General features: G+C 37.9%; 2 protein-coding genes across 3 annotated transcripts; one reads left to right on the forward strand and one right to left on the reverse strand.

Moving 5' to 3' along the window:
* Nucleotides 1-3,696: 3,696 nt before the first annotated feature.
* ntan1 (N-terminal asparagine amidase) lies at nt 3,697-8,532 on the reverse strand. 2 transcript variants are annotated; one of them, XM_041982625.1, is made up of 10 exons: nt 8,114-8,532; nt 7,574-7,676; nt 6,668-6,733; nt 6,473-6,581; nt 6,297-6,370; nt 6,157-6,207; nt 6,011-6,064; nt 5,824-5,921; nt 4,947-5,060; nt 3,697-4,832 (listed from the first exon to the last, which is right to left on the reverse strand). In XM_041982625.1, exons 1-10 carry the CDS (start codon nt 8,192-8,194, stop codon nt 4,662-4,664), a joined length of 921 nt encoding a protein of 306 aa, XP_041838559.1. In that variant the 5' UTR covers nt 8,195-8,532; the 3' UTR covers nt 3,697-4,661. The 2 variants fall into 2 exon arrangements, with proteins under 2 accessions (XP_041838559.1, XP_041838557.1); XM_041982623.1 differs by having other exon boundaries at nt 6,157-6,210; nt 8,114-8,531.
* Nucleotides 8,533-8,661: 129 nt separating this feature from the next.
* On the forward strand, nt 8,662-17,111 carry LOC121638120 (probable ATP-dependent RNA helicase DDX17). Its single transcript, XM_041982621.1, has 13 exons — nt 8,662-8,981; nt 11,237-11,399; nt 11,533-11,629; nt 11,765-11,898; nt 12,163-12,228; nt 12,336-12,477; nt 12,596-12,756; nt 12,859-13,031; nt 13,203-13,313; nt 13,428-13,489; nt 13,602-13,661; nt 15,666-15,899; nt 15,982-17,111. Exons 1-13 carry the CDS (start codon nt 8,929-8,931, stop codon nt 16,464-16,466), a joined length of 1,941 nt encoding a protein of 646 aa, XP_041838555.1. The 5' UTR covers nt 8,662-8,928; the 3' UTR covers nt 16,467-17,111.
* The last annotated feature ends 95 nt before the right edge of the window (nt 17,112-17,206 follow it).

Genomic DNA, 17,206 nt, shown 5'->3' on the forward strand with positions numbered 1-17,206 from the left:
AAAAAAATGAGAGTAGAGTTGAATGGGCGGGGCCACCGTGAAGGGCCGAAAGTCAATGTCAGTTGTACCTCAAGTAGCTGCTGTTCGGGACATGTCAACTCCAGGGTTGTCAAGCATACGGCCAAGGGGCCAAATCCAATCCAAGAGGTCCAGTCTGGCCGGCGGGATGGATTTGGCAAATGTAAAAATGACACAGAAGACATTAACTGCCATTTTTTAAAAATAAAAGTAACTGTAAGTCTGAATTTTTTCATGTGAGGGTATTTTGTTTATGTTTAAATATAAACTGTTCATGTTGTAATGCACTGTAATGTTTTCTAAAAAGACAATTCATTAAAGGTAAAATCTTGACAATGCACTTATACTTTTTTCTGCTAAAACACAGACAAAAATGTAGAGTTTTTATTATTTATAAGTAATTCTGATGTTATTTTACCAGTCGGATCCACTTGAAATCAGATTGCACCAAAAGCGTTCTTTATGTAAAAATCCTGATGGTTTCTCAGATAATAGAGGGGCATGTTAAACCTGACTCCACTGAAGGTTAATGTTGATTCAGTTCAGCATTTATTGTCATTGTAGAAAACAATGAGGTAATATATCTGTTACTTAATTTCTAATTAGTTGAATGGAAAGTGTAATCTAAATATATATGTTAGTTTATTCATATTTAGTACACAACTTGGATTTAGAGTTAATTACATTTTTGTTGTCAAATCTCAAGCTTTTGCCCAAATTAAAAGAAAATGCTTGCATAAATGAAGCTAGATTTTACAGGTTTGTGAAGAGTACACCCTCTGTCTGTTATAAAGTTTTACATATCAAAGTATAATCCAAAAGCTTTATCTTTCTACCAGCTCTTATAATTAAATCACTACAGTATCATATGAACAGCAGATGTCATATTATAAATGATTTATTTAGCAAAAACTAAATCAAATTCAGTTTATTCCTTTTTTAAAAGGGACAGTAATAAACATCAAATGTAAACATGCATGATTATAGCAAAGCTAATTTTCATCTTTACTCCCTTGGCAGACCAACGCAATACAACAACAAAATAAGAATAATAACAGAAGGATATAGAAGCAGTATGTGAAAACTAACTGCATCTTTCTTGATTAAAACCACATCTTGCTAATTAAACGTACTTAAATAATTGATCATTAGTGAGTGCGAGCACCTCTGTGATTCCAGATGTTTTGGCAGTGTGCTGGTCTGAAGCACACAGATGTATGTACTATGAAATACATAATCAATGACTTTAGATAAGCATTTATTATTACATGCTGTATCAATCTGGGAGTGCTGGTAAGTTAATTTGGATGAGTCCATCATTCTACAGTAATACAAATTATTTACAAGCACAAAACATTCAAGACAGCTGTAATCTTTTGTGGATTTGTGGATGTCACAGCAGGTTCACACCAAGGTCAGAACGTGCATACTCAGAAACAGAAAAATAAATAAATAAAAAAACAAACAAACAAACAAAAAAAACTTAAGAGCGACATCTCAGACGTTCCAGGAATCAGCTAGCATGCTAAAGATCAAGACTAAAAGTGGAAAAGGACTTTATAAGTAATTTTGTTTGGAAGAATTACCACAAGAAAGCTTCTTCTCTTTTAAAAGACCAGGGCAAAATCAGTCTGAACAAAACCCAAGAATTCTGGAACTACCTTATGTCTTTTGGACAGACCAGATCAAAGCGGAGATGCCTGACACACATAATGCACAGCGCCATATTTGCTGAAAACCAAACACAGCACATCCACGGAAGCGCCTCCTATTAACTGTCAAGGTGGTGAGCTGATGGTTTGGACTTGTTTTAAAGCCACAGGGCATGAACACTTTAGTTACTGAGTCAATCATCAAATGTTCTGCATACCAAAATGATCCAGAGCCAATCATGAGGCTGTCTGTCTGACAGCTAAAGCTTGGCCTAAATTAAATCTGGGAACAGGGTGATGAGCCCATACACACCAGTAACTCTACAACAGAATGACTGAAAAAGGAAAGAATCAAGGTGTTGCAATGACTCAAAGTCCAAACCTCATCTTAACTGAGCCTACCAATCCACGCTCACAAAACCCGTTTCCACATTATACAGTTATTTTATTCACTGCAAATGAGAAGATCATACATGTTAAAAGAATGAGGGAAAGGGAATCAGGAATAGAAATTTCAGAGGAAGCATTTGGGCAAATCAGTTGCTTCCAGTGATCTTCAGCTAACTCCATGGAATGGAGAGAACACAGCTGGAAAAATATAGTAAGATATTTTAGGACCCGATATCACGACCAAATGCCAGGGCTTGACCCAGAACTGCCATAGACAGAGTGGTATAGATGAAGCAAACCACTTTCATATTCTTTGGAACTGCCCTAAACATACCCAATACTGGACAGATATTCATAAAGCATTAAACATTTTATTTAAGACTCAAATACCTTTGAGTTTTTATTCACTCTATGTGGGTTTTGACATTGAAAAAGCTTCAGGCCCTGTTAGCAGTGAATAAAAAATGTAAAACTAGGCTATGATTCAACCCAGCACCCCCTACATTAAAAGTGGCCCAACTCAATATTGGAAAAATATCAAATAGAAAGGATTACTCTGTCTTTTAGATTCCAGAAGGATAAAATCAAGTGGATGTAGGAAAACTGGATAGAATTTGTAACTCCACTGCAGGCAGACTTTGTTTAACTAAATGTCAAGTACTCTTCTTGTACTACAGCTGTATGAGAGAAATATAAGCTACCTTTGTTTTACTTACTTAAATCTGAACTTGTTGTGAAAATGTTGCATAATTGAAAATGTGCTCCTAACTTAAAGTAACCGGATGGTGAGACTGTGTGTGTACATGATGTGGACAATCACCTACAGCAGAGAACAAGGGGATCCAGACCTGAGGTTTTCCCAGGACACTTCAGGAAAGCAGAGCTGGCCAGCTCTCTGTGGATGATTCCTATACATTTGTGTACTTGTACATTTGTAAAAGTTACAAAGTGAAATTATGTCCACTGATTTGCTGTTTCTAAAAAAATTTAAATGTCAAAAAAAAAAAAGCCACGGTGGGATTTTAGGAAACCTGTGTTTACAAACCTGAATGAAGTGTAGCAATTTTGTAAGAAAGATTGGGCCAGAACTGGATCACATCACAGAGAAAATACTTACTTTAAGTTACTATTGATAGTAGTAGTTCTACAAGCTACTAAATCATGGGGTGTAATTACTTTTCCCCACAATGCTGCTGTATTTTGGCTTTGGTTTTGTAAAATAAATAATGACCCGGTCTAATTTGTAATGCAAAGCTGAAATTTACCTGAATTGTGCCATCTGAATTTTCCAGACCTTAAAAAACAAACTTATGACCAGTGTCATTAAGCAGGAAAAGAAAGGAAACTTTAAAAGTAATCTGTACTTTCACATCTGCTCTGATGCTGAATTAAAGACACTAATCTGGGGTGCAGATGATAAAACTTAAGATCCTTATCAAAGAATATGCTGCTTGTTTAGCAACACCAATACAGTGTTTGATTCGATTACTAAAATCATATCAGCTTAACCAGTCTCATGTAATTCAACTTGTTTATCCCTGCTTAAACTATGCTAAGTGAGACATAATCTATCAGTTTCCAGTCATTTAAACTTCACTCATCCCCTCCACTCTGCAGGCACATAACCACACAAATGTAAACATTCCCATTTACATTTATTTCATAACAAGTATGACATGTTTACAAGTTATATTGAATGCTTCAAGCACCTTACAACTTCTCATATAATACAACTAATGAAAAGGCCATATATTTCATTGGTTTCCAAACAAACTAGTAAAATAAAAATTTGTAGCATTCAACCAGAGATCACAGTATACATACACATGCAGTTTCTAAACCACATTCACATCATATTCATTTTCTAAAGGAAGGTGCATATGTACAGAACTTACAAATAAACAATGAAGGTTGTTGCCATTTGTATCATTAAAAAACAAAGTGCCAAAATATTCTTTTATATGTCACCACCTGTAACTTTTCCTTACCTGCAGGTCAAACTATACACAGTGGAGCAGTACTGATGTTTGTATGCAAGTGCCAATAACTGCAGATCATGCATAGATTTCCAAAGCATAAGTTCTTATGAATAATTTCCTTACTTCTATTATTTTATTGATCAGGTAAAGTTCTGTAAGAGCATGAATCCTGTGGTCAAAGTAATAAATTTTCTTCCTATTACTTTGACCACGTGTTAGGTAATACTTTGTGTCTGTTTGTTGAAAGTCCAATTTTCCGGCAGACAATAAAATGGAAAGTTGATTCTTTAACTGTACAAGTAAAGATTGAGCTCTTGTTTTGAAGAAGATCAAGCAGTTATTGTTTATGGGCTTTAAAAGAGAGGGACATTAACTTCAATTTACTACAATACAGCAGGTGGTGACTGGTAAAGACGATCACCACCATTGGAATGAAAAATAACTCAGTCGGGAACAGCAACACTTTTCCTTCCACTAGACTCCAGATGAGCTGATTTATGGTCAAGTGAAAGGTTGACTCCAAGTTAAGACACAACAAAAACAGAAAAAACAGTGAAAAGGTCTTAGTGTATCCACTGAGCTGCGAGGCAAAAACAGCTCAGTGAGAGAAAGGGGTAGGCCTCTATGACTGGACAAACCTCTCCCAGCCCCCAGTCTGGGCCCTGTGGTAGAGCTGTGGCTGACCCCCTGGGAACAGGCTGTCAGAGTTGGGATGCTCTAAAAGGAACATGATGGTGGACTTTATGTGTTTAACAAAGTGTGGTGGCTCAGCCGTTGGAGAGGTGGACAGGTACTACACAGGAGAGAGAAACGGCAAGTCAAAATTTGCTTCATACCACTTGTAACACAATATGTTTGTGTCATGATTTAATTATAATTTAGGGGAGTTAATTCAAGATTCCTTTACCTTTAAAATTGTATCATCACTTTGCGACAACCAAAAGGCAATATTCAGATTAGGAGACCACTTGCATGGAGCAATTTTAAAAAGTCCATGACTCGGGTCATAAACATCAGCCATCTGCAAAGAAAAACAATTATTTTATGAATAATCATTGCAGGATAAGTAAGAAAGTGAGTGAGAAAGTTGGACAGACGGACGGACGGACGATCAATGCATGTAAACCATTCAGCCACAACATAAAACCACATAGCTCATCTTTACAAGGCAATGTGCTGCTGGAAAAACCTGCATCCTGGTATTTATTTAGATGTTACACTTTCTTTCATCAGAGGAACAGTTAACCTCAGAAAAATGGCTTAAAGATCATGATAAAGAGCCTGAGGTGTTCATCCAGCCTCCAAATCTAATGGGATGTGATTATATCTTTTGAAAACAGTCCATATCACAAAAACTCCTAAGAAAATCTTCAGGGCCCTAAAGAATCTATTATTAATGTCCCAGTAGAAGAAAATCTAGGACACCCTCAGATCCTGTTTGTCCACATCCTGACAGATCAGATCTTTTCTGGCAGAATAAGGAATACCAGCTCAATATTAGGTGGGTGGTAATAATGACATGACTGAATGGTTAAGTTTTCTGTCTCATAAAAAATGACACTATGTCTGCAAATATCTAAAAATACTGGACACCTAAGGCTGAAACAACTGATTAAACTGTTGGCATAAAGAAGCCATTGTTGAAGGAAAAAAAGGTTTGAACTTTGAAAAGCTATAACATTTTTCATAACAGATTAATAAAATGGATGATCAGTCTAATAAAATAAATATGAAGTAAGCTTTTGCTACATGAACATGCAGAAAACGCTCATTTTCTGAAATACCAGTCCCCCGGTGAAGGTCCGTGCTGATCGCAGCTCCTCCGCAGGCCCTCTATGAGTGAATGAGGCTGGGAACACATCCCCTGTTTTAACATTTACACCTACAAAAATATTAAACACAAATCAGTATATTAGAGATTTCATACTATGAAAGCAATGCATCCCTCTCTAGAGCATATTTGTCACTCACCTATTCCATACACTATAGGTCTATGAGCTCCTTTATCAACAATGTCATTCATTTCTACAACGGAAAAGGTTTAATTAGACAAACGCTTGACTGGGCAATATTTAAATGAAACATAAAACCATTTAAAACTGATTTTAAAAAGTTACCTGTGATGCAACATGTTTCCAGATGAATATCTTCTTTCTGTTTCTGAAATGCTGCTTTAAAGTGAAAAAAGAGCCATTTAAGCTTAAGAAGAACACATCTGAAATGCAATACAGTGCATGCATAATACTGCATATTATACCTAATATGTTAAGGCTGAGTTTATGCGATGTTTTTGATTCATCATTAAATCCTCCGACAAGATGGAGCTCAAATCTGCATATTGGAGAGGATATGAAATATTAAAATTAGCATATAATTAATACCTGAATTGAACCATGTGCATTTATCTTTTGATTTTCTTTGATTGTGTCATACCTGCCATCCTCACAGGTGCTACTTAATGATGCAACAGCTGTCATAAACATTGAGACTTCAGACCAAGTATCGGAGCCATCACAGTGAGCGAGGCAAACAGCTCCACTGCCTACGAAATAACAAAATGAAATCATAGTAGATGTAAAATAATGGCAGATTAAGAACTCAGCTTAAATCCAGTGGGCTAAATGTTACCGGTGTGTCGCAGCACAACCAAATGACAGGTGGTGGCATCATCTGATCCAATGATCGAAACACTGTCTGTGAAAGTTTAGATAAAAAAGTACATTATTGTTATCGATCAAACTGGTTTTTTAAACCAAGTAAAGGAAGTTTTACTACTGAGATGCCTCAATAAAAAGCAGAATGAGATTTAAAATGATCCTCTCTCCTCTGGCTATACACTCTAATGCAGAGAGTATTGTTTCTGGTTATCCTCCATTGCAGTTTAATGAATGTTTAGCTGGTGAAAAAGTTGCTTGTTCATGTTTCACATGGTTGTTGAGAGAAGTTTGCCGTCGGGGTTTCCCGCCAGGATCCAGGAAGCAGCAAACTTCATGAGGTGATCTCGCTACGATGTTTATTTTTATATTGCTGGACTTGCAACAGGATTGTAATGTTTCAAATCCTGTTTATGAGTATTGCACATTTAGTTTAGTATATTCAGTCTTTTAATGTTATTTTCTATTTTCTATAAAAAGTTCAGTATATTTATAGTTAAATCATAACCAAAAAACTTATTTGGTTTGAAATTAAAACTAACATATACTTTCACAATGTTAACTACATGCTTAAAAGCCTGGCTGAAAGTATTTTACAATGTGTTTTTCTGTAACAAAATCAAGATAGCAAACATGCAAACAAGAATACATCTTGGCAGAATATGTTATCGTTGTCTATAACTCTTAGGGGACTGATCTAAAATGTAGAGTTCAGGTTTATATTTAAAGACAATGTGCTGCTGCATTTGTAATGTAAACAATGTGATCTGATCCCACATTGCATGATGGCAAATGTGGTTCTGCTGATCATTTTTTAAAACCAGTTCAGCCACAATTGACTGATGGCTGAGATTTGCTGATGTGTTTTAACTTTACTCGCCATCTGCTGGTGTTGTTGCAGCAAACTCTCTTTGCTGTACATACAGGAGGCACTTTGGATCCACGTCAACAAGAGGCCTGGTGTGAAATGTTCTTGCGTTTTCCTGAAACATACAAGTTAAAATTTTATACAATAAAAAGATTTAATTTCCTCAGACTCGTTTGAGATATTAGTATGCTTCAGATCAGCCACATTCCTTTGCATCATGTAGCATTCCTGTCATTTAATGTCAGCCTACATTTCTGGTCTCTTTTTTGTGTCATTCATTAACCAGACCAAAGTGTAGTCTAATGTATTTCTCAATTAAATATACAATCCTGATTTAATTTCTATTTTTATTTTTAAATTTGTAGGGTTTTTTTTATGTTTGGGCAGTACTTTTAATAACATTTCCCCCTTTATTAAAAGGCCATGGTCGTATGGGATAGTCTGTTGTCATATTTTCACAAGAGAACGACCCTTTTTTTGTTTTGTTTTGTTTAAATAACTATATGAAGTTAAAAGGAAAGCTAAACATAGCAACATTTTTAGGAAACCAACCTGTAAATGTGGATGTTTTTCGAACAGTTCCGCTGTCGAGTTTATGAGGTCAGCTTCTTTACTTTGAATTAACAAAGGCATTTTCTTTAGGAAAATCCACTTTAAATTCAGCTTGTTATCATGCTATACTGAAGGTCAGAAACCTCATAATGGGTTTTGCCCGTGATCTCACACTACAATCAAAAGTCAATCGGTTCCATCACTCCGTTAGACTTCCTGGAGGACTGGTCAGCTTCTTCTTCGTGTAAATGGTAAATTGTAACTACGTGGAAAATCATCACCACCTACTGGTCTCTCAAGACTCGTCTTGTGTTGTTATTAAAAGTCTATCTGGAGTATGAAGATATGTTTTTGGATCAGAAAATTTTGCAGCGAGAACTGTTTTAAAACTACAACGCATTCGTTTGTTATTTAATCACAAAACCCCATAATTCGACGCCATCGAGCTATCAAAGCGCCAGTGTTTACACGAATGCTATTCACAATTTACACAGTGACTTTGCGTGACTTCTCACGCTTGTTCTGAAACGATGCTACGTAAATTTACTAGTCGAAGTAACGCCATTAAAGAGGGCAGGGAGGGAACGAGCGAGGCCCTTCAGCTACGTGACGCATTTAGCCATTCTTCATCAAAACCTTTCTCTATTTTTTTTAACATAGTCTAGTGTGTGCATAGTAGTATACGACGATATTCTCTGTGTTTTACAGGCTTAAAATTTAAGTTATTTTGGGTGTATTTTCTGGAGCAAAACGTTAGTAAACTGCGACTTAAGCTAACGCTACAAATTTTCATAGGGAAACGTTTTATCTTCAACATGAGAGGGGGATCCTCCTATGGAGATAGAGATAGAGACCGCGGACGAGACAGGTACGACTTTTTGTTCTTTAGATACACACGTTAAACGTAGGGTTGATTTTAACTTAATATCATGAAATTTCAATAAGTTTGCCCTAAGGCCTGAGTTTGCAGAGAAAGGCTATGCTAACTCTTAATTCCCTCTTAAATATTTTACCGCCCTGTCCTTCCGAGCGCGGAGAATATGATTGTAAGGTTTTTATAAAATTAACCTTTAAATGGGGACAGTTAAAAGCATGTTACCAACAAAGTGCTTGTTGGCCAGAGCAAAAATTTACCCCATAAATCATGACTCAGTGTGAAAATTTGGCCTGATGGTGGCGCTTGTATGGTAAATTTTGAATTGGGCTTTGTCTCACTCGGGTAACAATCATCAAACTGATTGCTTGTTAATAAACTTTTGTGGGAGTTTTTAAAGGGATTATTGCTCACAAAATATTTTAGCTTACTTATAAAAAGAAAAATGGGCATTTAAATCTAGTCATATAACCAGCACTCCCGTCTTTCCACACGATTGTTGTTCAGTGTCTTTCTCGAAGGTGAACTATTAGAATTAACACCTGTCCATTAGAAAGTGGTCTATAGTTGCTCTTTTGTGGGCTTATAGACTATTACACGGCTTCTCTTGGAGTGATTTTTGTTGTTCAACATTTTCTAAAGAAAGTCCAAAGACATACATGTTAGGTTAATTAGTGACTCTAAATTATCCCTAGGAGTGTGTGTGTGTGTGAGAGAGGGAGAGAGAGAGAGAATGGTTGTTTGTCTCATTCTGTGTTGGCCTTGCAATGGACTGGTGACCTGTCCACGGTGTACCCTGCCTCTCACCTGCTAAAATGCTGGGATAGGCTCCAGCTTATCCACGACCTGTAATGGACAAAGCGGTACAGAGAATGAATGAATAGCCCTTTTCTAAACAAATTTACAACGTGTTTCACATAGCAAAGAATAAATAAAACAACAAAACAGCTTGGGACATTAACAATATATGGAACAGAGCAGAATTCATTTAAATAAAATACCATCAGATAGTTGAATGACTGTTAAATTAAGGTAACAGCAATGTGCAGTGCATCAGACTATTTTTGTGTTTTCCTACACTGTAACAATAACAAAAATAAGTAAAATAATAACAATAATTACAAGGCATGATATAGCACCCCTCCCCACAAAGTTACAAAATTGCAAACACAGAAAAGAGGTGTACAAGGCAGCTAGATTAGCAGTAATAAAAGTAATATATATATATATATATATATATATATATATATATATATATATATATATATATATATGTGTGTGTGTGTGTGTGTGTATATATACATATATATATATTAGGGCTGGGCGATATGGCCTAAAAATAAAATCCCCGATTTTTTATAACCAAAACCGATTTCTGATTTTTAATAGATTTTTTTCTTTTCTTTTACTAAACATAAATAAACTTATTAAAAACATTTATTTGTTTATATAGATGAATGCCAGCAAAAATAAAGCATATAATGTCATAGCTTTTCCACCACATAAACAACTTCATATCTTATATAGAAATATGCGACACAACTGCATCCGTGAGATTCCATCTGGATCATTATCATACAGGATCAACTGCAGAAGTAATTCCCCTGATGAAGGTTGTCTCTTAACGAGGGTTTGTGGGTTAAGTTGACTTCTGCATCTCGAAGAGAGCAGCATTTCTCACTGCAGTTATACGCACAGCTAAACCCCAGGCATAAGTGAAGGGTCACTTCACTGAAAATCTGTCAGACAAACACCGTTCTGGTGTGGAGGGAGGGCTAAGTCTGCTGCTAACTAACTATGGGAAAAAAAAAATCCAGATTTTCATAAAAATAAATCTGATTATCGATTAATCGCCCAGCCCTAATATATATATATATATATATATTAGGGCTGGGCGATGTATGTATGTGTGTGTATATATATATATATATGTGTGTATATATATATATATATATATATATATACACACACATATATATATGTATATATATATATATATATATATATATATATATGACTGTAAACTAATCTTCAAAATCTTTATTAATCTTATAAGTTTGCATTTTTTTATGACATATACCTGCTATATATGTAGTTTTATTCATTTATGCAGAAATTTCACTTCTTTTCAGAGGTCACAGACAAATCTTAAACTTATTGAATATGTCAACTTTATTATTTACTTAGCAGGTGTTGGAATGACAAATACAAATGAGTGTGTGTGTTACATCTCAATCCTTACCTTTCAGGCCTCGGTTTGGTGGAGGCATGGGTGGCCGTAGTGGACCTCCGCCAATGAAGTTTGGTAATCCAGGTGAGCGGCTTCGCAAAAAGAGGTGGAACCTGGATGAATTGCCAAAATTTGAAAAGAACTTCTACACTGAACACCCTGATGTGCAGTGTATGGGTCAGGTAAGGCTTAACACAGCGTTTTATATCTGTTATCTTTTTTAGTTTGTAAATGGAAGTCATAAGTGAAGTATAATTTTGGACTAAAGCACATGACTGATTTTGTGGCCCTCTCTCCCTTTTCTACTATATTTAGTATGACATGGAGGAGTTCCGCAGGAAGAAGGAGATCACCATCAGAGGCACTGGTTGTCCAAAACCTGTCACTGCTTTTCATCAGGCACACTTTCCTCGTAAGTCGACCATATCTTAGTCAGACTGTAAGGCCGCATGCACAAATTTTGTTGTTAAAACTGTCCAGCTATCCTGATGTAATGAAATGGAAAAATACTTAATGCATTCATACCAGTCCTGCATTTGTCTGACAGAGTATGTGATGGATGTGCTGATGCAGCAGAACTTCAAGGAGCCCACGGCAATCCAGTCCCAGGGATTTCCTGTGGCCCTGAGTGGGAGAGACATGGTGGGCATTGCACAGACTGGGTCTGGAAAGACGCTTGCTGTAAGGATTTCTTTCTCTTATCCCACATTACAATCATAGCTTTGTCAGACAGATTTATACAGAGCATGTCTTAACTGTCAGTGCCAAAAGAAAATGTAAAAGCCACACAAAGAAAAACTCACAGTATCACGAGCAAGTGATTCACTGCAGTAAGACAGGACTTCTTACTCATTTATACTTTCTTTTTTTTTAGAGAATTTATTTTTTATTTTATTATCTTGAGGTGGTTTTTACATTGTTTTTGTCCTTTTTTATCCCCTGCAGTACCTTCTTCCTGCTATTGTTCACATCAACCACCAGCCCTATCTGGAGAGGGGAGATGGTCCGATAGTGAGTGCAAACCTTATGTGTTCTCAAGAGTGGAGTGTTTTCTTCTTAATCTAAATGTTTGTTTAGACATACTGAAATCTGTGACTCATTGTTTGTTTTCTCTTCAGTGCCTGGTGCTTGCCCCAACCAGAGAGCTGGCCCAGCAGGTTCAGCAGGTTGCATATGACTATGGCAAGTCCTCCCGTATCAAGAGCACCTGTGTCTATGGTGGAGCACCAAAAGGACCACAGATTCGAGATCTTGAGAGGGGTATGGCAACTCTAGGACTATATATGCAGAGAGCGACAACATGAACAAACCAAAGTAGCTAGTCAACAGCATGTGTATCCCTTATTGTTTTCTACATGCTGATCCCGTATGACTGTAGGTGTGGAGATCTGCATTGCCACACCAGGTCGCCTTATTGACTTCTTGGAGGCAGGGAAGACCAACCTGCGTCGCTGCACTTACCTAGTACTAGACGAGGCAGATCGCATGTTGGACATGGGCTTTGAGCCACAGATTCGCAAGATAGTTGAACAAATCAGGGTAGGACTGAGGCTCAGTGACTCTATTTTACGCTGATCATCATCACATGTTGTTGTTAAATTGTTTTTCAAAAAAGCAATAGCAATTTTCTTTTTCTTTTAGCCTGACAGACAGACTCTGATGTGGAGTGCAACATGGCCAAAAGAGGTTCGGCAGCTTGCAGAGGACTTCCTAAGAGACTACATCCAGATTAATATCGGCGCTCTGGAGCTCAGTGCCAATCACAACATTCTGCAAATAGTTGATGTTTGCATGGAGACTGAAAAGGACCAAAAGTAAGAATAATCAATGGGGATACAAGTGGGCTTTTCCAGGAAAAAATGCTGGTGTCATCATTTAATTAACTGCCTTGGTGTTGTGACAGACCATGCACCCATCCTGTCACCCAAGTGCACCCGAGTGCAGCAATGTTGATTATCTTTCAGCGTCTCTCTCCTTTTTGACAGACTCATTCAGCTAATGGAGGAGATAATGGCCGAGAAGGAGAACAAAACCATCATCTTTGTGGAGACTAAAAAACGATGTGATGATCTTACTCGGAGGATGAGGCGTGATGGGTGAGATATTATCATCTGTTATTTAATATTGTAATCTTTGGAGGAAGAATATTTGAGAGACGGCGTCCAGCACGTGAACTAATCTGGCTACCTTAATGTGGCATAATTTTCTAGGTGGCCAGCCATGTGTATCCATGGAGACAAGAGCCAGCCAGAAAGAGACTGGGTACTCACAGGTAAGGCGATACCACTTGCTATCTTCCATTTCCTAACTTCTGTTCATTTATTCACGATTACAAATTAAATGTTCATTTTTAAAATGAAACAACCTTCTGTTTAACTCGACAGAATTTCGGAGTGGCAAAGCCCCCATTCTGATTGCAACTGATGTTGCATCTCGTGGGCTGGGTATGTCTCTGCATACACGTACTTTTATGCTGCATAGTCTCTTATGTCTGTTGCATTTTTATTCTTAAGCAAGTAATATTATATATACAGAATAATACAAGTAAGTAGTTTACATAGTTAATGCATTGTTTTGGTTTTAAAAAAAAAAGGTATTTTTACTTTTACAGAAAGTATTGTGTTTAGTCAAGCAATTATAACATACTATTCAAACCAATCCTTTAATTTTTTATTATAATGTATATTCCTATAGGTTAAATGTAATAAGAAAAACTTTTTTTTTAAATTTATTTTCCTTCCTTTGAGATTTAATGATAGCTTTGCTACAGGATGTCATACTAACTGATATAATATGTACTACTGCTGTTAACAAGATGTGTAAAAAATACACAGGTGTGATCAGGTTTTAATTGAAGTGCTTTACATTTAGATTAACAACACATTTAATGACTTCCCCCTCAATGTTGTAACCTGACAGTTCAGCTGACTGTTACATCCAGGTTGGAGGCTTCAAGCCTCCTGATCCACTGGGTTTATAGTCTGTTTCTTGTTACTGCAGTTAAAAAGCTTCCTTCAAGCTGGGCTCTTTGGCACGCTGCCTGAAAGGAGGAAAGTGTGGGGCAGAACCTCCTTTTCTTATGTCTCCTTGTGTTGTCAGTACAAATTCACTGATAATGTCACAGATAGATTATACATTTGATGTTTTTGTTTGGTTTTAGAAGCACATCTGTTAAACAGTGATAGCTGCGTAGTTAAAGCCACAAGACTTTAATCACCAGTTTCACATCTCCTCTGTTAGCAGGATAATCTGAGAAGGGGGGATAAGTAAAGTGTTTTAACTTGCCAAAATTTCTATGACTATATCCTTTTTTCTTTTCCCCCTCTTCTCCTCTCAGGGTTTGGCAGCACATGGCAGCTGTAACAGTCTGTGCTGCTGTCACTGCCCCCCTCAGTCACATTAAAAGTAAAAGCTTTGCTAGATTTAGAGGGATAAAAAAAGCCCCTCCTATTCTTCATGGCTAAATAAGATCCCCCCTGCCCAGTATTGTCAGTTTGTAAATCCAACGAGCCTTCCTTGGGAGCAGCCTGAGGTTCCTGTATGTCTGCCCATCGGTCCGTCCCAAAAAGCAGACAGACAGGGGAGAGAGAGTTAGATGGGCTCGTCTGGATCCAGTCCTGGCCAGGGTCTGAGGAGGGTCCTGCAATGCGGCGAGAGAGCAACAGAACCAGCCGTTGTGTGGGGGTTTAACGGTTCTGCTCCCGTCTGACGTTGCTGGTGTGAGCAGAAGGTGAGGGATGAATCCTGTCTCCCTCTCCTCAGCCCCTCCCTTTGAACCAGGACTGATCAGGGGGGACTGACTACCTTTGTAAAAACAACATGAAAGGGGTAAGTACCTCAGCACCCCTTTGTCTTAACTCATCCATGAGCTCACCACATATTCAGCTACTGCCTTCGTGCTTGTTTTAGTTAAAGGAAAAACAAATGACTTGTTAGAATCATGGCACATTATTATTCCAGTGTGATAGATAAATTGCTTCCCTCTGTCATGATGGAGGGAAGATGGGAGACTAATTGATCAGCAGTGCTGTCAGAGCCCCATGTCTTCTGTAATGAGAAACAGACTCCTTGGCCTTGCACATTTTAAGTATTTATCACATTGGTGCGAAGATTCCCGAAGCTTTATTTGGTTCCCTTTTCAAACTGATGTCCTATTCACTAAGAATCACGTAAGTATAATCATACTGAGTAGTCAAGGTGGTGACTACTCGTCTTTAAATGTGTGAATTTTTGCTGTGTCTTCTAAAGCAGGTAAGTTGCTCTCATTCATTAAGATGTTCTTCCTCACAGTAGAAAATTTAAAACATTTCTTTGAAGTTGTACATTTTGAATAAAAAAAACCTTCAGATTTCTTGAGAGGTAATAAAATACATCGCTTAATTTATCTTGAGATTCTACCTTTTCCCCTTTTCTCCACGCTCTAAAATCAAACAATCTCTATTCAAAAGATGTGGAAGATGTCAAGTTCGTCATCAACTATGACTATCCCAGCTCCTCTGAGGATTATGTCCATCGTATTGGACGTACAGCCCGCAGTACCAACAAGGGCACGGCCTACACCTTCTTTACTCCAGGAAACCTGCGACAGGCCCGAGACCTTGTCCGGGTGCTGGAAGAAGCCCGACAGGCCATCAACCCTAAACTGCTTCAACTTGTGGACTCAGGGCGCGGAGGAGGAGGCGGTAAGAAGGACTGATTCTTTTTAGATATACTTATAAAAGAAAAGACAATAATAAATTACACTTGTAATTTAATTTTATCCAGGTGGCAGAATGCGTTACCGTGGCAGCAACTCAAACAACCCTAACCTGATGTATCAGGATGAGTGCGATCGGCGCATGCGCTCCGGCGGTGGCAGCAAAGATGGCCGCAGCGCCTTCGGCCGTGACAGTCGCAACAGTCGGGATGAAGACCGCTCCTCTTCCTCCTACAGGGACCGCAACCGGGATCACAGGAACAGCTACAACTCTGGCTCAGACCAGTACCAGAGCTACAACAATGGCGGGGGCTACAACTCCTGCCATGGAGTCCAGCCTGGCAGTGGTGGGGTCGTTAAGGATCAGCCTAACCAATCACAGGCTCAGTTTGGCCAGGCTCCTCCTCCTTCAATAACAGGGGGGCCGCAGCCTTTAATGGCTCAGCAGTTTGCCCCAGCACAGCCTCCTCTCATGAGCTTCATGGGGCAACCACCATACCCCTTTTCCTCTCCTCCCCCTCCTCCTCCAGGCCCGCCACCTCTCCGGAAGTAAAGTGATGACAAATGAGCGCAGAGTTAATTTGTGCAACTGTGTGTCCAACTCTGTTTTTTGCTGTTATCTCCAAGAAGCAGAGGTTTAAACAGAAGGAAGTAAGGGGTCGTTTTGATGTTTAACAAACGTAACAAGTAGTTCTGGTTTAGACTGATAATCACATTGCAAATAAGCTCTGAAGCATTAACTGTGGAGGGACAAGTTTCTTTTGGTTTCATTGCAGTCAAATGCTGCAACAGTTGATCCACTAAGTTTAAGCTGTCCATTGTACGAAGTATTGGCTAGAAAAGTTTTAGACAAGACTTTGGTGGTCTGAGGTTAAGACTACAGCTCTACAAAAAAGTTTCAATATAATGTCACATTCCAGACTCCTTCCTAAAATTTGTCCATTTCAACTGATTTACTCTTTGACTTTTGGTGTTTTTACTTGTAAAATCAATTTTAGCTTTAGAGCCCACTTTTTTTTCTCTTTTCCAGTTAAAGGGACTCTTGTACTAGATCTAGATACACTTGGTCATGCATGACTTTACTTTTTCTGTAAAATAGTTGTTTTAGTGAGAGTTTTTGATCAAATTGCAGTTAGCTTGTTTTATCTGTCCGTGTTCTTTTTACTGTGTTTTTTTAAATAAACAAACTAAGGCTAAATGCTGTTCTGCAAATTTTATTCACCTTATGCATCAGGCAAATTTCTTTATTTGCTTCAGACATCTTTAGAGTACATCCTCATTTAAAACCCAGCA

Source organism: Melanotaenia boesemani, chromosome 4 (assembly GCF_017639745.1).
Source record: "Melanotaenia boesemani isolate fMelBoe1 chromosome 4, fMelBoe1.pri, whole genome shotgun sequence".
Classification (NCBI taxonomy): domain Eukaryota; kingdom Metazoa; phylum Chordata; class Actinopteri; order Atheriniformes; family Melanotaeniidae; genus Melanotaenia; species Melanotaenia boesemani.

What these genes read in the sequence shown, in the direction of transcription:
- LOC121638120 (XM_041982621.1), top strand. Translation starts at nt 8,929, where the DNA reads ATGAGAGGGGGATCCTCCTATGGAGATAGAGATAGAGACCGCGGACGA. An exon ending in TCATCAGGCACACTTTCCTC is followed by an intron (nt 11,630 to 11,764) that starts GTAAGTCGACCA and finishes TTTGTCTGACAG; the next exon opens with AGTATGTGATGGATGTGCTG. An exon ending in AGGGCGCGGAGGAGGAGGCG is followed by an intron (nt 15,900 to 15,981) that starts GTAAGAAGGACT and finishes AATTTTATCCAG; the next exon opens with GTGGCAGAATGCGTTACCGT.
- ntan1 (XM_041982623.1), bottom strand. Translation starts at nt 8,194, where the DNA reads ATGCCTTTGTTAATTCAAAGTAAAGAAGCTGACCTCATAAACTCGACA. An exon ending in GGTTGTGCTGCGACACACCG is followed by an intron (nt 6,582 to 6,667) that starts GTAACATTTAGC and finishes GTTATTTCGTAG; the next exon opens with GCAGTGGAGCTGTTTGCCTC. An exon ending in AGCACCTGTGAGGATGGCAG is followed by an intron (nt 6,371 to 6,472) that starts GTATGACACAAT and finishes TCCAATATGCAG; the next exon opens with ATTTGAGCTCCATCTTGTCG.